A 25986-nucleotide genomic window follows, 5' to 3' on the forward strand; every position below is an offset into this window, starting at 1 on the left:
CCTGGTCCCTACACACCGGAGCTCTTGTAAAAAGAGCTCCGCAGCGCATGCACTTTTTGCATTGGATGAAAAGAGCACAGCTCCCTCCCCCCATTCTACAGAGGCACTATAGCGAGCCTACTGACCAACTGCATCTCTGTCTGGACTGGAGCCTGCAGTGCCTCAGACTGGAAGTCTCTGCAGAGAGTGGTGAGGACGGCGGAAAAGATAATCAGGACTCCTCTTTCTCCTATCCAGGAAATCGCAAAAAGCCGCTGCCTGACCAGGGCTCAGAAAATCTGTTGAGACTCCTCCCACCCCCACCAAGGACTGTTTTTGCTGCTGGACTCTAGAAAGAGGTTCCGCAGCCTCTGTAGCAGAACCTCCAGGTTCTGTAACAGCTTCTTCCCTCAGGCCATCAGACTCTTGAACGCATCCAAATAATTCCCTCAATTCCCCCCAAAAAACGGATTAACTCGCTGGAATATAAAGACAGTATAACATACATGCAGAAACGTGGATGCATATGAAAAAGTGCAATATATTTATCTGTACAGTAATCTATTTATTTATATCTGCACATTATTGCTCTTTTATCCTGCACTTCAGCGAGCTAACGCAACTAGATTTTGTTCTTATCTGTACTGTAAAGTTCAAATTTGAATGACAATAAAAGGAAGTCTAAGTCTAAGTCTAAAAGTTAATTTTTTGCGGCTCCAGACAAAACATTTTAAAATATTTTTATTCCAATATTGCTCTTTCAACATTTTTGGCTGCCGACACCTGGTATAGCCCCTGGGCTTCACTTTGGACACCTGAATTAATAAAAGCACAATCATATCTAAAGAACATGAAATAGTCACTCGAATGGTACTTCTTATGTTAATTCGAGCCCATCTATTTGAATGGAGACTACGCAACAAAAAAGTCCTTCAATGAACACCTACCGCGGTTGTGACACCGAGGTCAGCTCCTCCTCCTAGCCCAGCTTTGAGCTCTGATCCTCGGTTATTGTTCCATGTGGGCACGGTGGGTGGGTGGACGGACTGTGGGTCCATCCTGCTGCCTGTTGTTCCGCCACTCGGCCAATGGGAGGCCGGCTGTCGATCATCTTCGGTCCAATCAGAGCAGCAGATTCCGGGCTCCCATCGAGAGTTGGGTTGTTCAATCTGGGAGTGAGGAGGACAACAAGCAGTTTTTCCCCCTTCTCGTGTGCGGGATGGATGCGTTGCGGCGATGGTAACGTTATCTTCCTTTATCACCATTGCGCTAGCAGACAAAGCCTCTATTAGCGAGCTTTGCATCGTGGATGTCAGCGGGGAGTTTGTACACGCTTTGCGGCGCGTTAGCTATTAAGCAGTAGTCAGACGGTCGGCGACCAACAACAACAGCGGCTAGGTCAACTTCAATTAAAAGCAGAACCGCAGCAATATCAGCCGCGGCTTTATGTTAGCTACTCACCGGCGACTCTGCGGCCACGCGCGGCCGACGGGGTGCCCTTCTCGGCGGCGGGGCCAAAGCAGATGGCGCGGCGCCGCTAGCCCTTCACGGAGCCGCGGTTTGGTCTGGGCTAGCATTGAGAGACGCGAGCTAACTTGGTGACCGCGCTGTCTCAACAAAGTTCGCGGAGAGCAGCCCCCTTTCTGGCCCCTTTGTTCTGCCTCGACGCCGAACTGGAGACGGCGAGGTGGACCGACTCAGATGTCGTGTGGAAGCCGGACAACAAGTATCGGACGAGCCGGGATTAACAACTGCAGTCGACAGTGTCGTTGGAATAGACGCAATATTAGAGAAATATTAACAAGTACAAATAGCATAAACCTTTATATTCGCTATCATTGTTGTTTTAACACGTCAATATATCAATGTTGAGCTTTATTTAAAACAGTTATTCGCTGTAACTGTGTGATAACCCTAATACTGTAGGTAGGTACGTAGTGTGACGTATTCGTTTATTAAGGAGCCAGAAGATGTTTAAAGAGGACACAATGTATAAACTTAAAATCAGAATTATTAATTCCCTATCAGATACAATTCTAATACAATTTGTCGGAGCGCTATCTGTCCCAATAGTAGCATCAAACACAGCGTCTTACACAGGGCTGTCCGGACGCGCCCTCCCCCTCGCACTCCATCGATCCATTTTCTTCCACTTATCCGAGGTCGGGTCGCGGGGGCAGCAGCCTAAGCAAAGAAGCCCAGACTTCCCTTTCCCCAGCCACTTCGTCCTGCGCCTCCCGGGGGATCCCGAGGCATTCCCAGGCCAGCCATGTATTGGGTCTTCCCCGTGGCCTCCTGCCGGTCGGACGTGCCCTAAACACCTCCCTAGGGAGGCGTTCGGTTGGCATCCTGACCAGATGCCCGAACCACCTCATCTGGCTGCTCTCGATGTGGAGGAGCAGCTGCTTTACTTTGAGCTCCCTCCGGATGACAGAGCTTCTCACCCTATCTCTAAGGGAGAGCCCCGACACCCGGCGGAGGAAACTCATTTCGACCGCTTGTACCCGTGATCTTGTCCTTTCGGTCATAACCCAAAGCTCATGACCATAGGTGAGGATGGGAACGTAGATCGACCAGTAAATTGAGAGCTTTGCCTTTCGGCTCAGCTCCTTCTTCACCACAACGGATCGATACAGCGTCCGCATTACTGAAGACGCCGCACCGATCCGCGTGTCGATCTTACGATCCACTCTTCCCTCACTCGTGAACGAAACTCTGAGGTATTTGAACTCCTCCACATGGGGCAAGATCTCCTCCCCCTCGCGCTCTTACAATATATATCAAAATGTATGAATATGCAATGAGGTGTCTGCTTCCAAGCGTGGAATCTTCCTCTGCCTTCTCCTTCCTGGACTCCGACTTCATATCTGGTGTTGTCCTTCAGACCTCGGCAAAGAAGCCACGTCACCAGTAGCAAGAATGTGGACGATAAGAGTGAATGTGCGTGTGCTGGGACTTGGACCCAGTTCCAACTGGAACTTAGAGGATATGATTAGTTGCACGGCCTATTCTAAGCATATATAAACTAAACATTTCTTAATCACTTCATCCTTCTTTATCTTAATTAAATCCCAACATAATATATTCCAACAGTAGGTAGGTAGGTCTTTATTGTCATTGCACAAATACAACAAAACTTTGTTTTCAGCACAAACCCGTTCAAGATTAGACAGACAGTGTACAGGGTTACAGAACAGAAACGCTGATGGGTCGCCACAAGGCGCCCCGTAAAAGATGGGAAAAAGGTAAACGCTGGGGAAGGATGAGTAAAAAATACAATCTAGACTAGGCTCCTAAGGGGGCCCAATCTGGAGTGGGAAAAAAACTCCATAGCAAAGCACATATACATATTACAACATACATCTTGCAACAGAGGCGAGGGAGTGGGGGCCACGGTGGCAGGCTGCAGCTTTTCAGGCGCTGCCCAGCCGTCCATCACCCCTAAGGGATTTGCTTCAAGGGCGTTGGATGGGGGGGCAGACAGTCCGATGTTATCCAAATCACAAGTGTGTCCACAGTTCTGCTCGCATCCGCCAATCATTTGTAGCAGCTTTGGGGTACTTTGAAGACTGCCAGCAACTTCCAATTTGTCGACAAACCAGAGCAACGCTTACTCCAATCAACAAATGTCCTGTACACATCATTCCGAATAGGTGGATATCTTCACGTCCTCCTTCTTCTCCCAACAGACCGTCGCGTGTCCAGCAACAACCGCTCCGTCACGACAAGCAGGTCCCCCCAAACCCAAGATCTTGTCAATTTCGTTGAGGCCAGTTAAATAGTTCCAATGTTTAGATTTGGAGAGCAGTGCAAAAAGAGGCAACAAGAAAGTTGAGACAAGACAAAGAAGCAAGCAGGAGAGATAAGGGAGAGGAAAGGGGAGCGTCCGCCCTCGATGAGTGCCAGTGAGAAACATACACATGGACTTTCATTGACATGAATGCCAGGATTTTGATATGGCTTTGCATGGAAATAAGCATATAAAATGTCTACATTTGACTGGACTAGTTCACATTTGATCTTAAATTGAAATATGAAATGCAATTGTTACACAAAACAAGCAGCAAAACTACTGTTAAAAGTGTTTTTTTGTGAAAACCTGAGGTGCATCGAGTGGTTTTATGTGGATTTGCACAATGTTTCTAGAAAAAATTAGAAGTCATTTCTCTGGAGTTTTCTGTAGCATTTTGTGTTGCCGGATTTCTATCTACAAGCAGGAACATCTCATGGTTTCACAATTCAATAGTTGGTATTTTAAACTGTTATTTGGTATAAACAAAACCCACAGATAATGCTTATTACGTTCACATGGCCATTTATTGACACTTGTGTTATTTTTTTGGAGGGCTAAGTTATGTCATATCTAGTAATCAATAACAGTTGGAATGGCAATATTTGAGTGCAAGCTCCACCATGACTGAGAACTGTTGCTGAGATTTACAGAAAAAAAATGGCCGTCTGTTTGCCAATTCTTTGTCTAAATAATGTATTTATTGTGTCGTGTGGAAACCGGACAACAAGTAGCGAACGAGCCGGGATTAACAACTGCAGTCGACAGTGTCGTTAGAATAGACGCAATATTAGAGAAATATTAACAAGTACAACACACATTTTCACATTTACACTTTCTATTCGCTATCATAGTTGTTTTAACATGTCAGTAAATCAATGTTGAGCTTTATTTTAAACAGTTATTTGCTGTAACTGCATGATACCAGTAATAATTGAACATACACATAGACTTTCATTGACATCAATGCCAGTATTTTTGATATGGCTTTGCATGGAAATAAGCATATAAAATGTCTACATTTGACTGGACTAGTTGAAATTTGATCTGAAATTGAAATATGCAATGCAATTGTTACACAAAACAAGCAGCAAAATCACTGTTCAAAGTGTTTTTTGTGCCAACCTGAGGAGCATCAAGTGGTTTTATGTGGATTTGCACAATATTTCCAGAAAAAGTTAGCAGCCATTGCTCTGGTGGATCTTATAATTAGCCAGAGTTTTCTGTAACATTTTGTGTTGACGGATTTCTATCTAATCTTGTGTACATGGTCGCAGAATGGTCAGGAATTTAATACTGAGTTGCTCATACATAAATAGGTGCTTAATTTTCATCATAACAAACAAAGTTTCAAGCATGGTTTCACAATTCAATAGTGGGTATTTTAAACTGTTATTTGGTATAAATAAAACCCACAGATAGTGCTTATTACGTTTACACTTGTGTTATTGGAGGGCTGAGTACTGTCATATCGAGTAATCAATAACAGTTGGAATCGCAATATTTGAGTGCAAGCTCCACCATGACTGAGAATTGTTGCTGAGATTTAGAGGAAAGAAAATGGCCCTCTGTTTGCCAATTCTTTGTCTAAATGTATTTATTATTTATTTTGTCAAGTTGGTAATGCACGGGAACAGAGATTAGTGCACGTGCCTCACAATATGAAAGTCCTGGGTTCGATTCCCAGGCTCGGCATCTTTCTGTGTGGAGTTTGCATGTTCTCCCAGTGACTGCGTGGGTTCCTTCCGGGTACTCTGGCTTCCTCCCACCTCCAAATACATGCACCTGGGGATAGGTTGATTGGCAACACTAAAATTGTCCCTAGTGTGTGAATGTCTATCTGTGTTGGCCCTGTAATGAGGTGGAGACTTGTCCAGGGTGTACCCCGCCTTCCGCCCGAATGCAGCTGGGATAGGTTCCAGCACCCCCCGCGACCCCGGTAGAAAATGGATGGATGGATGGAAGTTGGTAATGCAATGCAGACATTTTTTTGCATAGTAGTCCCCATTAGCAGTATTAAAAGCTATTTTGGGCAATTTCAGATTCAGATTCAGATTGTTTTTTATACAGATTCAAAATGATACTTCACATTTTTACATTTTCTTTACAACCTTGGCATGCATATAAGATGCTTTCAATATATTATTGGCAGGCTGGCCAAATATACATGTTTTTGTACAGTTGTTTACCTTATAAGAATATTTGCTTGGCAATAATAATACATAAAATAGATTACATGGTGACAGCTCGGCTGCGTTAGATCCATCCATCCGTTCATTTTTTCAAAATAATCTTACTCATCTCACCATATCACATGTAACTTACTTCACCGAGTATTATTTATTTATTTATTTATTTTTATTGTGATTACTTATGGAGTATATTGTGAATACATTGAGAACAGGAAGTGAACAAAAGTTTTAGCAACTGTTATGTAAAAGAAAAGGGGTAGGATTAAATAAGCTATGCTTCTTCCTACTCCTTTTCAAACATGTTGAAAAGAGAAACTGGAAATTGTGATGTATCATGTTGTATGCTTGCATGTTCGAAATAAACTCAAACTCAACTCAACTCAGTTCAACAGTCCTGAAAAGGAGTAGGAAGAAGCAGAGTTTATTTGAGCCTTCATCCTTCTCTGTATTTGGGAAGTTACTGATAATCAGTTCACTTCCTGCAGTTAATGTTTACTCTTGCAATGTCTTTTTGTCTTTTCTTATAAGTTTGATACATTTCGATTGTAGAAGTTGCATTGCGGTACGCTCGACAGAAGAGTTCCTCCGCTAATGTGAAGCGGAACCTCCAAGTTGCCACATCATCTAAGCCGCATGAGTTCCAAGTAGTTTGTACAAATCCTGCTCAAGGCACACGGATTAAACTCCAGATTCCCGGTGAACACTCAGATGCTCAAACAGGAAGCGTAACATGCATTTGACAGCAGGATTAACTTGAATACTACCCAGGACTTGAACTGAAAATTTGGTGCATTTGAACTATAACCATTGATTTTTCTTGTAATTTCTTGTTTTGCTTTTTTAGAATGTTCCAGCAGATGTTGATGATAGTGGATATGGCTGAAAGCCCCAAGAGTTGCTGTTCTCGTCGAACTTAATGATGTTTTTCCAAAAATCTGATCAAGGCAACAATTTGTACAGTAAGCACATCTTTCCTTCTCTCTACTGTCATGGTCCTTATTTTTTTGAATAATAGGATTCATTGCCTTTTCAAAGATAATAATGCTCAATGTTGAGAATTATTAGTACAGTGAAGTCGGTCCCTCTTATGTTGACAACCCGTATTTGTTGGCCAACCCATCAATTTCTAGTCCACCTTGTTCTTATTACTAAAAAGTGCCCTCTTACATCGACATACATCAGTGTTTTACATACGGTATGTGTAGCGACCCGCCACAATTACATTTGGACCGCCACAAATAGATTTGGCGCTACCTGTTTTGCTCTCACTTAGAAACACATAATAGTACAAACCCCAAAACCAGTGAAGTTGGCAGGTTGTGTAAATCGTAAATAAAAACAGAATACAATGATTTGCAAATCCTTTTCAAACTATATTCAACTGAATACACTGCAAAGACAAGATACTTAACGTTCGAACTGGAAAACTTTGTTATTTTTTGCAAATATTAGCTCATTTGGAACTTGATGCCTGCAACATGTTTTAAAAAAGCTGGCACAAGTGGCCGAAAAGACTGAGAAAGTTGAGGAATGCTCATCAAACACTTATTTGGAACATCCCACAGGTGAACAGGCTAATTGGGAACCGGTGGGTGCCATGATTGGGTATAAACAGCTTCCATGGAATGCTCGGTCATTCACAAACAAGGATGGGGCGAGGTTCACCACTTTGTGAACAAATGCGTGAGCAAATTGTCCAACAGTTTAAGAACAACATTTCTCAACGAGCCAATGCAAGGAATTTAGGGATTTCACTGTCTATAATATCATCAAAAGGTTTACAGAATCTGGAGAAATCACTGCACGTAACTTTGAATGCCCGTGACCTTGGATCCCTCAGGCAGTACTGCATCAAAAAGCGACATCAGTGTGTAAAGGATATCACCACATGGACTCAGGAACACTTCAGAAAACCACTGTCAGTAACTACAGTTGGTCGCTACATCTGTAAGTGCAAGTTAAAACCGAAAGCCATTTATCAACAACACCCAGAAATGCTTCACTGGGCCCGAGCTCTCCTAAGATATGGTAAATGGGTTATACTTGTATAGTGCTTTTCTACCTTCAAGTTACTCAAAGCACTTTGACACTATTTCCACATTCATCCATTCACACACATTCACACACTGATGGCGGGAGCTGCCATGCAAGGCCCTAACCATGACCCATCAGGAGCAAGGGTGAAGTGTCTTGCTCAAGGACACAACGGACGTGACAAGGTTGGTAGAAGGTGGGGATTGAACCAGGAACCCTCAGGTTGCTGGTACGGCCACTCTCCCAACTGCACTCCGCCGTCCCCAAGATGGACTGATGCAAAGTGTAAAAGTGTTATATGGTCTGACGAGTCCACATTTCAAATTGTTTTTGGAAACTGTAGACGTTGTGTTCTCTGGAACAAAGAGGAAAAGAACCATCCGGATTGTTATCGGCGCAAAGTTCAAAAGCCAGCATCTGTGATGATATAGGGATGTATCAGTGCCCAAGGCATGGGCAACTTACACATCTGTGAAGGCACCATTAATGCTGAAAGTTACATACAGGTTTTGGAGCAACATATGTTGCCATCCAAGCAGCGTGTTGCAACACTGCGGGTACTAGACTGGCCTGCCTGTAGTCCAACATGTCTCCCATTGAAAATGTGTGGCACATTAGGAAGTGTAAAATACCACAACAGAGACTGTTGAACAACTTAAGCTGTACATCAAGCAAGAATGGGAAATAATTCCACCTGAAAAGCTTCAAAAATTGGTCTCCTCAGTTCCCAAATGTTAACTGAGTGTTGTTAAAAGGAAAGGCCATGTAACACTGGTAAAAATGCCCCTGTGCCAACTTTTTTGCAATGTGTTGCTGCCATTAAATTCTAAGTTAATGATTATTTGCAAAACAAAATGAAGTTTCTCGGTTCGAACATTAAATATATTGTCCTTGCTGTCTATTCAATTCAATATAAGTTGAAAAGGACTTGCAAATCATCGTATTCTGTTTTTATTTACGAATTACATTATGTGCCAACTTCACTGGTTTTGGGTTTTGTACTATCTGTGAATGTAGCATACTTGCCAACGCTCCCGATTTTCCCGGGAGACTCCCGAATTTCAGTGCCCCTCTCGAAAATCTCCCGGGGCAACCATTCTCCCGAATTTCTCCCGATTTCCACCCGGACAACAATATTGGGGCGTGCCTTAAAGGCACTGTCTTTAGCGTCCTCTACAATCTGTCGTCACGTTCGCTTTTCCTCCATTCAAACAGCGTGCCGACCCAGTCACATAATATATGCAATTTTTAAACACACATGAGTGACTGCAAGGCATACTTGATCAACAGCCATACAGGTCACACTGAGGGTGGCCGTATAAACAACTTTAACACTCTTACAAATATGTGCTACACTGTGAACCCACACCAAACAAGAATGACAAACACATTTCGGGAGAACATCCGTACTGTAACACAACATAAACACAACAGAACAAATACCCAGAACCCCTTGCAGCACTAACTCTTCTGGGACGCTACAATACACCCCCCCCCCCCCCACCCCCCATCTCCCGAATTTGGAGGTCTCTAGGTTGGCAAGTATGGAATGTAGCTTCACACACCTTGACCCGCGGGGTCTTAAAAAGTCTTAAAGTCTTAAATCCAACATCTAAAAATTTAAGGCCTTAAAATGTCTAAAATTTGCCTAAAATCTCTTTCAATAAGATTTTGAAAGGTCTTAAAAATCTATTAACGTTACTTTTATCTAAAACATGCATAAACTTCATTCTTGCTTTTAAATGTTTTGAATTATGAGGACGCTATGACGGAACTACAAAACGGAACTAAAGTAGGCTACCTGTACTGCCCGGTTGGAAATCATCAATAACCACCAGCTACTGTGCTGTGCATGCGCAGCAATGTGTTTGTTTTAGTTCAGAAAGCCCACAGCAACGCTAAATTACTTGCATAAGACCCCAAAAGGGACAAGCGGTAGAAAATGGATGGGTGGAAGATGGGTATGTGAAAGTTCAGTTCTTTCAATTCCGGGCCTCCAATTTTCATTAGTCTTTTGTACTTTAAATTTATTTTTATTTTTATGAAATAAAAAAAATTGGATCCAAACAAAATGTGTTCAACGCTCGCCTCAGCCGCAGGTACTCGCTGTTCATCTTGCCTAAACACCGCACTACATTACAGGACAGGGAGACAATCAGGGGCTCCCAAATAAGCTCGCTAGTTAGTATCATTTAGCTAGCTTACTTTTTGCCACCTGCGTTCACTCTCTGAGCCACAACGTTGACGGCTTTCGACTTTGCTTTTAATCATATTTGGATGATTACATGCACCTGGGGATAGGTTGATTGGCAACACTAAATTGCCCCTAGTGTGTGAATGTGAGTGTGAATGTTGTCTGTCTGTCTGTTGGCCCTGTGATGAGGTGGAGACTTGTCCAGGGTGTACCCTGCCTTCCGCCCGAATGCAGCTGAGATAGGCTCCAGCACCCCCCGCGACCCCAAAAGGGACAAGCGGTAGAAATGGATGGATGGACAATTCAAACACTCTTGGTTCCGAACCAGTTGTAGTTCTAGAGCATTTATGAGTAGCCACCAACAGTGTTGCGAACTGTTCAGCACGGAAAGTAGCCGTTGACTGTCCAAAAAGTCGCTAAGTGACGTTATCCCACCTCGCCTGTTTAAGGAGGTACTTGCTACTATTGGATCAAGTGTCCTTAACATTATCAATAGTAGCCTCTCTTCTGGAATAGTTCCAGTAGAATTGAAACATGCAGTGGTACGACCTCTACTTAAAAAACCCAGCCTCGACCCCTCTCTCCTCTCTAACCTCAGACCTATCTCTAATCTTCCATACATTTCCAAAATATTAGAGAAGGTTGTCTACAGTCAGTTGTTGCCCTTCTTAGAGGATAATGGTATCACTGAGCTGTTCCAGTCCGGTTTTAAAGCCCTCCACAGCACAGAGTCAGCGCTTTTAAAAGTTTTTAACGATATCCTCCTGTCCACTGATTCTGGTAAATATGTTGTCCTGGTGCTTTTAGATCTGTCCGCTGCGTTCGACACCGTCGACCACGCCACCTTAATCACTCGTCTTGAGAACTGTGTGGGCATTAAGGGCGCCGCCCTCAACTGGTTCCGGTCGTACCTAACCGACAGGAGTTTTTGTGTAAAAGTAGACAGTTTTATGTCGTCCACAGCTCCTTTACCACATGGGGTCCCCCAGGGCTCAATCCTTGCCCCAATTTTATTTGCGCTTTACCTTCTCCCCCTTGGTTCTATTTTTAGGAAATACAGTATTGCATTTCATTTTTACGCCGATGACTGCCAGATTTATTTTCCCATGGCACAAAATAACACGGTTCAACATCTTACTGACTGCCTGCACGACATCAAAGTCTGGCTTTCAGCTAACTTCCTGAGCCTAAATGAAGACAAAACAGAAGTTATGTTGTTCGGTCCAAGTCGCTCTCCCTCCCCCAACGTTGACCTCGGCACTCTGACCCCGTATCTCAGCGACTGTGTCACAAACCTGGGGGTAAAGTTTGACTCAGATTTTAAATTCGAAAAACAAATCAGCAGCGTCGTTCAAAAAAGCTTTTATCAATTACGCCAAATAGCGAAAGTGAAACCGCTTCTATCAAGTCATGATCTTGAGAAATTAATCCACGCCTTTATCTCGACTCGTCTTGATTACTGTAATGCCCTGTATGTAGGCATTAGCCAGGCCTCCCTCGCCCGCCTGCAGCTCGTGCAGAACTCTGCTGCTCGTCTGCTAACACAGACCCGCAGACGTGAGCACATCACCCCTATTTTAGCGTCCCTTCACTGGCTCCCTGTGCGTTACCGAATCAATTTTAAACTCCTTTTATTTGTTTTTAAATGTCTAAACAAACTCGCGCCAACCTATCTCTCCGACCTCCTTCAGCCTTACTGCCCTACCCGATCCTTAAGATCAGCCGATCAGCTGCTGTTGACGGTCCCTGACACAAGGCTGAAGCTTAGAGGTGACAGAGCTTTCGCCGTGGCTGCTCCCAAGCTCTGGAACGACCTACCCCTGAGTGTTAGACAAGCCTCCTCTCTTCCTGTTTTTAAATCTCTCTTAAAAACATACTTTTATTCCATGGCTTTTAACACTGAGTGATATCCTTCCTGCAATGGCGCCCCATAATACACCTGCTGTGAACCTGTTTTTATGTTTTTATGTTTTTATTTATTCTATTTTAATGATTTATTTTTTTATCGTGTTCTGTTTGTGTTGTGTTGTGTTTGCTCGGTACTCGTTTTATCTTTTAACCTGTTCATTGTACAGCACTTTGGCTACCCCTGTGGTAAATTTTAAATGTGCTTTATAAATAAAGTTGATTTGATTTGATTTGATTTATCACCTCATTTGCATAATTTATTGCAATGGATGCTGGAGGAGAGTTACAAAAGTGAGTTAAAAAAGATGTATGATAAAGTATGATTAAAACTGCAAATTAACTTTTTATTTTGGTTTTTAGTTGTTTTTTAAATCTATTTTGTTCTGCATTGTTAAATGTTAGAGTATCAAATTTGAGGGATCGAACCAGGAACCCTCAAGTTGCTGGCACGGCCGCTCTACTAACCAAGCCACGCCGTCCCCACACCAGCCCCGAAGTAATATTTCGGGCTATATAAGTAAACTTTCATTGACTGATTGATATAATTTTAGAGTTTTACACTACATGTTCAATGATAATAATGTTAGTAAATTATCTAGCAAAAACAAATAATTATATGGTTAATTACATGGGACATGTAATGTAAGTGTCAAAAAGACAGCCAAAAGAGGTTGGTAGATGAGAATAATTCTAATGTCAAAATATAATATAGAAATGCACCCAATTGCACGTAATGTAGTCTTGATTCTCAAATTATTATTTTGGGGGCTGGTGTGGCAGCACTTTGTGCTGATAGAAATGTTCCTCTTTTTCATCAGTTTTCCTCTTTTTTTTCTTCAAATTGTGTTTACATCTCTGCATTTGATTCTGCTATTGAACGAACGCACTCAGGTGCTGAAAGCAACGCCTCCTCTTGAAAACAAACATGACAATTTATCAATGCCGAAAAAATTATTTAATTTATTTTCATTTATCGTTCAATTCATTGACTTATTATCGACTCAGGCCTAACACTGCTTAATAAAGGGGAACTGCACTTTTTGGGGGGAAATTTGCCTATTGTTCACAATCATTATGTTAGACAAGAATTCAGATGTATGTTATTTTTAATGCATTCTAACTCGTAAATAAATGCAAGAAAAAGTGCGCTTACAATGGAGCCTATTGGAGGTCCTCCATTCCGCCCATAAAGCCCTCTAAATATCCATCCAAAAACTGCCAACAACACTCCATTTACATTTTATGACTTGACTATCAACCAGCTATTAGTGATATGTTATCATAAGCTCTAACGCAGACACAATATTTATAGCGGCGCCGCGATCACAGAGAGCTAACTAGCTTGTGTGGCTATGTTGACATCATTGACTGGTGAGCTGCTTTCTCTCCTCGGTGGTCGGGAAAGTTTATTCTTCGACATCATAAATATTGTCTCTCACCTGTCGATGTGAAATGGGTCTTAAATTATATTCTTTATGGTCTTAAAAAGTTTTAAATTTGACTTGTTGAAACCTGCAGATGCCGTGCCTTGGCTCATACGCAACTAGGGCCTCATTTATAAAAGTGTGCACGGGTTCAAACATGAAACATTGCGTGAGCTCAAACTTCAGAATGTGTGGACACACACAAATATAACATTTAAAGAGTTCCTTTACCAGTGTCTTCCCACAATTATCCATAAATGGTCATGCTATATAATATACAGTCGTGGTCAAAAGTTTGCATACACTTGTAAAGAATATAATGGCATGGCTGTCTTGAGTTTCCAATAATTTCTACAACTCTTATTTTTGTGTGATAGAGTGATTGGAGCATATACTTGTTGGTGACAAAAAACACCACCCGCGACCCCAAAAGGGACAAGCGGTAGAAAATGGATGGATGGATGGATGGGTTCTTTTATTAATTTATTATGGGTCTACTGAAAATGTGACCAAATCTGCTGGGTCAAAAGTATACATACAGCAATGTTAATATTTGGTTACAGGTCCCTTGGCAAGTTTCACTGCAATAAGGCGCTTTTGGTAGCCATCCACAAGTTTCTGGTCGAATTTTTGACCACTCCTCTTGACAAAATTGGTGCAGTTCAGCTAAATATGTTGGTTTTCTGACATGGACTTGTTTCTTCAGCATTGTCCACACGTTTAAGTCAGGACTTTGGGAAGGCCATTCTAAAACCTTAATTCTAGCCTGATTTAGACATTCCTTTACCACCTTTGATGTGTGTTTGGGGTCATTGTCCTGTTGGAACACCCAACTGCGCCTAAGACCCAACCTCCGGGCTGATGATTTTAGTTTGTCCTGAAGAATTTGGAGATAATCCTCCTTTTTCATTGTCCCATTTACTTTCTGTAAAGCACCAGTTTCATTGGCAGCAAAACAGGCCCAAAGCATAATACTACCACCACCATGCTTGATGGTAGGTATGGTGTTCCTGCGATTAAAGGCCTCACCTTTTCTCCTCCAAACATATTGCTGGGTACTGTGGCCAAACAGCTACATTTTTGTTTCATCTGAACTGCACCAATTTTGTGAAGAGGAGTGGTCAAAAATTCAACCAGAAGCTTGCTAGAAGCTTGTGGATGGCTACCAAAAGTGTCTTAATGCAGTGAAACTTGCCAAGGGACATGCAACCAAATATTGACATTGCTGTATGTATACTTTTGACCCAGCAGATTTGCTCACATTTTCAGTAGACCCATAATAAATTCATAAAAGAACCAAACTTCATGAATGTTTTTTGTGACCAACAAGTATGTGCTCCAATCACTCGATCACAAAAAAATAAGAGTTGTAGAAATGATTGGTAACTCAAAACAGACATGACATTATGTTCTTTACAAGTGTATATAAACTTTTGACCGCGACTGTATATGGTGGTTATATAAAGTGTCACATGTTGGACTGTCAATGAAGGGAGACAGCAACTCCAAAGAAGAAGGCGACATTTTCAGATTGATGCTTATTACTTTAAGCATTATTTTTGGAGGGATAAATAATATCACATCTAATAAAAAATAACAATTGAAATGGCAATATTTGAGTGCCACCATGACTGAGAGCTGTTGCTGCGATTAAGTAAATCATTCATAATCTGGCCTTCTGTTTGCCAAATCTGTGTCCAAATAATGTTTATTTGTTTATTTTGTCAAGTAATGCAAAGCAAACGTTCTGTTGCATGACACAAGTGGTCACCATGAGCAATATTTAAAGGTCTTTTGGGAAATTGGCACGTACACAATTACATAATGAATAGGTTTTTTTGTACAGTTGTTTATGTTATAAAATATTTAAGTGGTAATAATAATAATACATACTCATACAGATTATATAGTAGCTGCGTACAGTATATGCAGCATGGCTCCATGAGATCAAAACATTTGCACTCCATCTGTGTTATAAAATGTTAAAAGTAGAGAAAAAAGATACAGTAAATATTTATTTTCAAAATTCTTAACATGATTTTATCTAACAAACTATTGTGCTGCAATTAGGGCTGGGTGATATGGCCTTTTTTTAATATCGCCATATTTTAAGGCCATATCGCGATACATGATATATATCTCGATATTTTGCCTTAGCCTTGAATGAACACTTGATGCATATAATCACAGCAGTATGATGATTCAATGTGTCTACATTAAAACATTCTTCTTCATACTGCATTAATATATGCTACTTTAAAACTTTCATGCAGAGAAGGAAATCACAACTAAAAAATCACTATTTTTTTCATACGGTGTTGATCTGGAAATGTTTGCCTCTGCATTTTGATGGTGTGGGCGTGTGGCACCGAACGGAGATGTTAACATGCAGAGTAAGCACCATTCATTCCCAGGCAGGTGACTTTTCAAATGATGCTACAAATTAGCAGTAATGCTACTTTTTATAGCAACGCTTTCGCCCCACACTTGACAAATTACGGTTGTCTGTTCGACATATTCCCACTTGAAGCCAAACCACCGCCAGATAATGGACCCCCTGCTGTTTTTGGGGGGAATTAATTATTCCTTCATTTGTTACCAGATTCACACCTTCTTTCGCTCATATTACCGCTAGCATCACAGCTAATGTTACAACCCATGCTGCTACCTCTTTGCTGTGGGAGGGCGTATACGTATGTGACGTATGACGTGACAGTATGTGTCGTGTGTAGAAGCTGCGCTTGCTGTCTGTGAGAAGGAGACACAGGAAAGAGCGAGGAGAGCCTGTAGTGTAATGCCCGCAGCTAAAAGCAACTGCGTGAGACCGCATACTCGAATATCACGATATAGTCATTTTCTATATCGCACAGAGACAAACCCGCGATATATCGCGCTTATCGATATATCGCCCAGCCCTAGCTGCAATCCACGTATTTTGGCCTTTTAATCTAATAAAATACTTTTCACTGTATGGCCACAGACAAAGTCAAAGACACACCTCCTGAGATATCTATGCAGTGCTATCATTCAATTAAAAATTAACAAAATAAAGAATACTTCAATGGCCCACCACATAATAAGTGCATGTACAATTAATAAAGCTCCATATTGTCATATTTAGGCGCTAAGAAATATATTGTACAATACTGTATATTTACAAATTACAGGACAGTTTGTACATTGTGAGATATGTGTTGCTTTGATTGATTGATTGATTGATTGAAACTTTTATTAGTAGTTTGCACATATTCCGTACAATTGACCACTTATTCGGGTAACACCCGAATAAGTTCTTCAACTTGTTTAAGTCGGGGTCCAGGTTAATCAATTCATGCTAGCTATGTATTTTATAGTGCATGTGGGTATGAGCTTAATTTGGTATTAATTTTGTTGTTTTCATTGTTTAAAAAACTTTGCCTCATCTCTGCATTGTTGAAAGAGTGCGTTGTAATACACAACTTTTTCAGCATAAACATTTTCTAATAATACCAATGTTTGCACATTTTAACCCTGCTGCTAATGCAACTTTATTGTGCGCAGCAACCTTGATAAATGAATAAATAAGGCCCCTGGTCTTCCAGAGAATAAGAGGATGTAGCGTTAGGGAACAGTGTTGCTGACTTAGTGACATTGTCGCTATATTTAGCGAGTGATCAGACCCTACGAGATTCTTTTTTCTTTTTTTTTTTTCATTAAAAAAAAAGCGACAAATCTAGTGACGAGACTTTTGCAGAAACTAATAAATAAAGCTTGTATCACTTTTCTCAACAAGTAGTGGGTGCTTCCCCCATTTAGCACTCAAAGACAGCCCATCTTACTTGAGACATAAACAAAAAAACACAAAAAGAAATCACAGAATTTGTATTTCTTAAGATATTTGTTTTTTTCATGTTTTTTGCTCACTTTTTGTCACTCCCAGAGTGTCTATAAAATGACACACACATGCTCTATATAAAAAAAAAGACATGCACATGCTTTATTACACCACCCGCTGCCACAGATCAATTGCAGTCAGAGTGAAACCATTTCCTATTCTCCTTATATGCTTGTAACCAAAGTCACAAATGTGCCAGCAACGGCTAGTTTTGGTTTCTTATTCGGTTATGTCGACAACCGCTTACATTGACGTTAGTCAGCCAGTCCATAGGGCCGCCAACCTAAGCATGTTTCGCTGTGTAGTGTACCACAATCATAAACATATTGTTAAGCGTTCCTCTCACGGTGTCCATCAAAAATGACTGTTATTATCATTGTAGGCCATGATTGTTTGAAGTTGTGGCTTTAATTTGATTGGTTTACTAAAATACCTTAAGTCTTTTGGGAATTAGAACCATTTGCTTTGATTTCAGATGCGCTGTCCATCTTTCATGTTTGAGTTTGGCAAATTCCTCTGTCCGGAACTGTAGATATGATGACAGCGAAGCATGCTGTCATTTTGCTGAAGAAAAAAGTTTTTAGATGAAATTGTCAAAATTATGCAAACTGAGATGCATAATTAATATTTGCTTAATTACTTTTGGGTCATAGTTTGCAATTAGGACAATTAAAGATTGATGATGGTGGAGCACAAAGCGAGGATGAAAAGTGCTAACGATCGCGTTTAGAAATCCAAAGCATAGTGGAACACTAGGTTGCACAATCATTCATCCAATTACAATCAAATTAGATTTTTTTTTAGCACATTTATAACAACCCCAGTTGACTCAAGTAGAAAAAAAACTAAAACAATTGTGCAAATACTGTGTAGGTAAATAGAATGTATAAAATGCATATTAATAAAATACGGAATTAACAATAATAGTAAAATATAAATAAGGAATAACCACGTCTCTAAAGTTGCACAAAACTTTGAAGAGACTGGGGATGGATACCTTTACCTGTACGCTACTTGGGAATCGATACCGGCACTGTTCATGTGGTAATTTATTTAATTACAAAATAAATAAATAAATATTTAACTGTGAACTGATGACTGTGCAGTCCAGTCGTTTTATCTTGTTTTCTTACATTTCTGAGTCTCATTTGCAAGTATGCATTCATTTCAATTTGTCCTTGGTGAGTTGCCAGTAGAAGTAGTCTTTGCCATTAAGTTGAGTGTGCCAGTCTTGTCTTTTGAGTCCTACATATTGTTTATTACTATAAGTATTGTACTGATTACACACTAGCTGTTTAATTGTAACGTTCATCTTAGTTGAAATTTTGATGTAAAAAATTGTATGTGTTGAAATCACAATGCTAATCCTAATCAATAGCATGTATATGGCATTTGCTATGTAAATTAGTATCAAGCTATCCATCCATCCATTTTCTACCACTTGTCCCTCTCGGGGTCGAGCTAGCGCATTTTAAAAAGTTGAACCTTACTTTTCAGACATGTTTGCTTTGTTGTCATGGAAAAATGCAACAAGAGACCGTCCGCAAATAATACGTTGGTTTGCCTGCCAATTGCTTGGGTCTGTGCCGTTGTCTGCAACGGGACGTGACGTCATGTTGCACAAACATTGAAATACGGTACCGTTTGATTTTACCTGAATCGGTAGCCAGTAGTACTGACGGAATTCGATCGGTACCCATCAAATGATTATTCTGTGCTTTTTATTTGGCTTTTTCGGCAATAAAAATAAACTTGTTTATTTAATTCAATACTTTATTGTCATAGAACAACAACAAAATGCTAATAAAATACACTGCATTGTAGTGATGTAATTAACGTGCATTAGTGTGAATGTCTATCTGTGTTGGCCCTGTGATGTGGTGGCGACTTGTCAGGGTGTACTCTGCCTTCCGCCCGATTGTTGCTGAGATAGGCTCCAGCGCCCCCCGCTACCCTGAAGGGAATAAGCGGTAGAAAATGGATGGATGGATAAGTGTGTCACCATTGTTGAAAAAAAATACTTTTTTGTTGTTTTATTTAGTGGTTAGCTTCTTTTTACGCTTGTGTGACAATTAAAAAAAGAGACATGCACATCTTTTACAAAAATCGCTTTCATTTCATCCGTCAATTCGGTTCTTTTTACACTTGTTTAACACTTAACATTGGTAAAAATGCATTGCCTGTAGTTAGTTTCATGACAGTCTTGATAACCCTGGAACAGATTATATCTATTTTTATGTGGAAAATGTGTTTTTAAATTAATGAAAATGGTGAATTGTTGGGCAATGTCAAATGTAAACCTGCTGAGTAGATATGTGTCTAATTGTGTCGTTGCAACCCGCAGAATGACTTGCTGCCCGGCTAGAGGACGTGCGTCCCACCACTGAGGGCACATGTGCATGTGGAGAGATGGATCGCTGTAAGCATGTGGTGCGCCTTCGCCTGGGCCACAACCACTCCATCCTCAATCCGCAGAAATGGCACTGCGTGGACTGCAGCACCACCGATTCGGTGTGGGCCTGCCTCAAGTGCTCCTACGTTGCCTGTGGACGCTTCATGGAGGAGCACTCCCTCAAACACTTTCAGGAGTCCCACCACCCGCTGGCCATGGAGGTGCGCGAGCTGGACGTCTTCTGCTTTGCCTGTGGAGACTATGTACTCAACGACAACGCAGAGGGAGACCTCAAGCTCCTCCGGGGGGCCCTCTCAACTGTCCGGAGCCCGGGCAGGCGCTCGCTGCGCTCCTCGGCTTGGGTGGCATGCACCCACCGCCCTGGGGAAAGCGCCCCGCAGCCTCCAATGCAGCTGGCCTTGCGCCACAGGAGAAAGAGCCTCCTGGCAAAGATGCTTCAGCGGTGGATGAGCAAATATCGGGAGCTGCAGAACGAACGCAAAGAGAAGCTGGAGGAGGTGAAAAGACAGAAAAAGGAGGTGAAAAGGAGACTCATGGAAGAGCTGGGCAGTGTCCCCCCTAGGAAGAGTGCAAGGCTTCTTACTCAGGCGCCGCGTTCAACCATCACTCTCATTCCTTGCAAGTTCCGTGACCCTCCGGAACGCCTGCCTCCCCCTCCTCTGAAGAAGCCTTCCCTCCTCGCCTTGTCAAGGAAGGCCCCTCCCAACGGCAGAGCTGCTAAATTGAGGCGGTACTACGCGGCTCACTCTGCGACTCGCCGTCGACTCGCTCCGGGGGTCACCGGTCTGCGCAACCTGGGGAACACGTGCTATATGAACTCCATCTTGCAAGTGCTGAGTCACCTGCAGAAATTCAGGGAGTGTTTTCTCACTTTGGACCTGTGCGAGACAGAAGAGCTGCTAGCCAAGACTAACCACTCGCAGGGGATGAAGCCAGCGCCGGGAAGTGTTGTCAGCAGCGGTAAGGCGGAGCTGACCTCAAGTCCGCTGGGAAATGTGACAATGGGCAACAAGGAGAGCGTTCCGCCGCCCCCTCAGGCTGCCGAGTTGGTTCAGCCCAAGGAGCCTCGCTGCTCCACCCGCCAGCAGATGTCTCTGTGCCATGAGTTGCATACGCTTTTCAGGGTCATGTGGTCGGGCCGCTGGTCGTTGGTGTCCCCGTTCGCCATGTTGCACTCGGTTTGGAACCTCATCCCAGCATTCCGGGGCTACGACCAGCAGGACGCCCAGGAGTTCCTGTGCGAGCTGCTGGATAAGGTGCAGCAAGAGCTGGACACAGAGGGCTCCAAGCGCAGGATAGTAATCCCCATCACCAAGAGGAAGCTCTCCAAACAAGTGCTGAAGGTTCTTAACACCATCTTTCACGGGCAGCTACTCAGCCAGGTCAGTGTTTCTCAGCACAAAGCCTCTGTGTATCTGGAATATTCAAATTGATATGCTTGATTATTGTAAATGCTCCAAATAAAACCTTTCTCTATATAGTCATTGGGTGCGCGGTCTACGAAAGCAAATAACTCTCTAAATAACGACAGGTCCAAAAACACTGTGGCTGTAGGCAACTTCCTGATGTAGTTTTTTTTTTTTATCAACTCTACAAAAAGGCAGTAGCTGCATGCAGCTTTATTTACTCTGTATGCACTAAAAAAACTAATGAGCTGTATTAATGCAGACTAACCTCTATTACAGGCCTGGCCAATTATTTTGACTCGGGAGGGGGAGGGCAAATCTAGACAAAAAAATGTGTCTGGGGCTGGTATTTCTACTCACATTATGACAGACCGCCTTAAAAAACGTAATGGATTTTTTTTTTTACAATATTAACTATGAACGATAAAACACTGAATATTGACAACATATACCGGTAAACGTCACACCCCCTCTTGATCGACATATTTTACAATCAAGCGAAACGCAACAAAAATGCAACAAACACAGCGAAATATGAACGCGAAGGGTAAAAAAAAACCCAACTACAATCTGATATATCTGATACATCACTAAGCTTTACAACTTTGTTGTAAAAATCTCCTTCCGCGTCTGTCCCTGACACCTCCATTTCAGGCTGGCCGCTGTGGAAACACTCCCCACCCACATTGCTTGGTGCCACGTCTGAGCTGCTGTGACTTGGATTACCATAGTAACTAATTAGATTACCATAGTAACTAGTATATCATCCAAAAGCGCAGATTCTAACCATTGAAATACTTTGTATAGTTCAAGATTTATGTTAATTTGAAAACATCACTACACATCATAATGGCAGCTATAGTTTCCATCTTAAAAATCTAAAAAAAAAAAAATTATTTGGGAATGTCCGGCGGGCCAGATTGAAAAGTTTAACGGGCCGCATGTGGCCCCCGGCCTTAATTTGCCCAGGTCTGCTCTAATACAATGTCAGTTCTACTTCAGGAGTCTGCAACTTGCGGGTCTCTGGCTCCCTTTGGATCGTTAACAGTTTTGTCTGTGTGATACCATGAATGTGTACTGATTGGTGAATGGATGAGCATGAAGGGCAGGGGCGGCCCTCATAGTAAGCTAACCATTAACCCAAAAAGAAAAATGTATTTCATAAAAATTTGGATTTACCACTTAAAGATGTATAAAGGCTGTGTTATGTTTTGTGGCTTTTTAGAATATTTGTATTCTGCGGAAGAGGCAAAATGTCTCTTGATAACAAACGTTGTCGACCCCCGTTCTAGATTGAGTAAGTGTACCTAATAAAGAGATCAGCAGTAGACCCTAACACGAGGAAAACTATCGTTTTAGATTATTAATTCTTATTTATTTATTGACTACTTTGTCCATACAGTCAAATGTTTCTACACAAGCTAAACCATGTCCTCTTTGTCTGTGTCTCTGTTGTCCAGGTGACGTGTCTGTCCTGCAAGCACAAGTCCAACACAGTTGAGCCATTCTGGGACCTGTCTCTGGAGTTCCCCGAGCGCTACCACAGCGTAAACAAAGGCTCCACGGCCTACCAGCGTAGCTGCACCCTAACCGAAATGCTGTCCAAGTTTACTGAGACAGAAGCGCTCGAAGGCAGCATTTATGCCTGCAACCACTGCAACAGTGAGTAGAGACGCTTAGACTTAGGCTATGGGGATGAGTGGGACTTTTTCTTTTGAACTAATTTTACATGTATGATGACTGCGTATATAGACTTACTATGAACATGACAAAGACAGAAAGAACTCAGTGTTTCCCATACATTCATTTATTTGTAATGGGCCGCCACATATAGATTGAGCACTACCTGTCTATAATGAGACGGTCTGTGAATTTAGCTTGTTGTTACAACGCTGTACACTCACACGCACCTGGTCCACCAGAGGATAAGAAGAGGAAGCAGGAGATATCAGTGTTGCCAATTTAGGGAGGAATCGGAACCCTCTAGAACAGGGGTGTCAAACTCATTTTAGCTCAGGGACGGCATTGAGGAAAATCTGTGCACATGCGGGCCGGACTATTAAAATCATGGCATTAAAACTAAAAAATAAAGACAACTACAGATTGTTTTCTTTGTCTTACTTTGGCCAAAAAATAGAACAAACACATTCTGAAAATATTACAATAAAAATATTGCAAAACATACCGGCAGCAGTAAAGTTTAGATCAGGGGTGGGCAATTAATTTTTACCGGGGGCTGCATGAGCAACCTGAGCTCTGCTGGAGGGCCACACCGACAATATTTCAATTAAATTTTGCTCAAATTATTTTTGATATACCGTAAGATAAATAATAATATTAATAATAATTTCATTTAACCTAACTTAACTTTATACAAAAGCAGATTGCTTTTGATGGTTTTATTTTTAACACTGTCTTACACAACACTTCCTGATGTATAATACAATGCAAAAATGTCAATTTCTGTCACTTTATTCTGCATCCTCTTTAAAAGTCCAACATTTTCCCCGTCAGATTTGGACAACCAACTGTTGTCACACCTGCCAGCTTGTCCCATTTCAGTCCTAATATGTCCAAACACGCATTTACCTATGTGAACAAGTCATTACCTGTGGTTGTCTCTTTAATTGACTGCATGACTGCCAGCTCCTCCGTGATTTGAAAGTCTGCAGTTATCCCACGTAAGAAGATGAGCAGCTGGGCGGTGTTATGTACATCGCAGCTCTCATCCAAAGCCAGCGAAAAACAGTCAAAGTCGGCCGTTCTGTTCTTCAGCTGAAGCTCCAAGTTTCCAACAAAGGTCTAAACCCGCCTCGTTACAGTGCGTCGGGAGAGTGACACGTTCTCAAATGCGCCCCTCTTCTCCGGGCATATCAGCGCAACAGAGTCCAATAAGCACTCCTTAATAAACTCTCCGTCAGAAAACGCCTTACTTTTTCTGGCGATTTTGTGAGAAATGACGAAACTTGTCCTGATAGCTGCATATCTGGGGGTGTGAAATTTGGCAAAAAGTCCTTGTTGGGTTTGCAGTTTTACCATCAACGCATCAGCCTCCCTTCATCAGACAGATTACGGTATTTTTCCTCGTGCTTCGTTGTGTAGTGGCGATTCAAATTACAAACCCCGTTTCCATATGAGTTGGGAAATTGTGTTAGATGTAAATATAAACGGAAAACAATGATTTGCAAATTATTTTCAACCCATATTCAATTGAATGCACTACAAAGACAAGATATTTGATGTTCAAACTCATAAACTTTTTTTTTTTTTGCAAATAATAATTGACTTAGAATTTCATAGCTGCAACACGTGCCAAAGTAGTTGGGAAAGGGCATGTTCACCACTGTGTTACATGGCCTTTCCTTTTAACAACACTCAGTAAACGTTTGGGAACTGAGGAGACACATTTTTTAATCTTCTCAGGTGGAATTCTTTCCCATTCTTGCTTGATGTACAGCTTAAGTTGTTCAACAGTCCGGGTGTCTACGTTGTGGTATTTTAGGCTTCATAATGCGCCACACATTTTCAATGGGAGACAGGTCTGGACTACAGGCAGGCCAGTCCAGTACCCGCACTCTTTTACTATGAAGCCACGTTGATGTAACCGTGGCTTGGCATTGTCTTGCTGAAATAAGCAGGGGCGTCCATGGTAACGTTGCTTGGATGGCAACATATGTTGCTCCAAAACCTGTATGTACCTTTCAGCATTAATGGCGCCTTCACAGATGTGTATGTTACCCATGTCTTGGGCACTAATACACCCCCATACCATCACAGATGCTGGCTTTTCAACTTTGCGCCTATAACAATCCGGATGGTTCTTTTCCTCTTCGGTCCGGAGGACATGACATCCACAGTTTCCAAAAACAATTTGAAATGTGGACTCGTCAGACCACAGAACACTTTTCCACTTTGTATCAGTCCATCTTAGATGAGCTCAGGCCCAGCGAAGCCGACGGCGTTTTTGGGTGTTGTTGATAAACGGTTTTTGCCTTGCATAGGAGAGTTTTAACTTGCACTTACAGATGTAGCGACCAACTGTAGTTACTGACAGTGGGTTTCTGAAGTGTTCCTGAGCCCATGTGGTGATATCCTTTACACACTGATGTCACTTGTTGATGCAGTACAGCCTGAGGGATCAAAGGTCACGGGCTTAGCTGCTTATGTGCAGTGATTTCTCCAGATTCTCTGAACCCTTTGATGATATTACGGACCGTAGATGGTGAAATCCCTAAATTCCTTGCAATAACTGGTTGAGAAAGGTTTTTCTTAAACTGTTCAACAATTTGCTCATGCATTTGTTGACAAAGTGGTGACCCTCGCCCCATCCTTGTTTGTGAATGACTGAGCATTTCATGGAATCTACTTTTATACCCAATCATGGCACCCACCTGTTCCCAATTTGCCTGTTCACCTGTGGGATGTTCCAAATAAGTGTTTGGTGAGCATTCCTCAACTTTATCAGTATTTATTGCCACCTTTCCCAACTTCTTTGTCACGTGTTGCTGGCATCAAATTCTAAAGTTAATGATTATTTGCAAAAAAACATTTTTTTATCAGTTTGAACATCAAATATGTTGTCTTTGTAGCATATTCAACTGAATATGGGTTGAAAATTATTTGCAAATCATTGTATTCCGTTTATATTCACATCTAACACAATTTCCTAACTCATATGGAAACGGGGTTTGTATATTCTTTAAACACAGCAACTCGTGTACCACAAGTTAAGCACACGGCTTTACCTTTAATTTCTGTAAAGAAATACTTGG

At 41.8% G+C, this 25986-nt stretch overlaps 1 protein-coding gene across 1 annotated transcript in view; it reads left to right on the top strand.

Annotated features, from left to right (window-relative positions):
* Nucleotides 1-1036: 1036 nt before the first annotated feature.
* The window catches only part of usp49 (ubiquitin specific peptidase 49), a 37522-nt gene continuing 12572 nt past the window's right edge, over nucleotides 1037-25986 (top strand). The window contains exons 1-4 of the mRNA XM_061932203.2: nucleotides 1037-1218; nucleotides 6806-6920; nucleotides 19740-21190; nucleotides 22675-22876. Coding sequence (XP_061788187.1) covers nucleotides 19805-21190; nucleotides 22675-22876 — 1588 coding nt within the window. The 5' untranslated portion in view covers nucleotides 1037-1218; nucleotides 6806-6920; nucleotides 19740-19804. The remainder of the gene's footprint in view (nucleotides 1219-6805; nucleotides 6921-19739; nucleotides 21191-22674; nucleotides 22877-25986) is intronic.

This window comes from Nerophis lumbriciformis, linkage group LG38, assembly GCF_033978685.3.
Source record: "Nerophis lumbriciformis linkage group LG38, RoL_Nlum_v2.1, whole genome shotgun sequence".
Lineage (NCBI taxonomy): Eukaryota > Metazoa > Chordata > Actinopteri > Syngnathiformes > Syngnathidae > Nerophis > Nerophis lumbriciformis.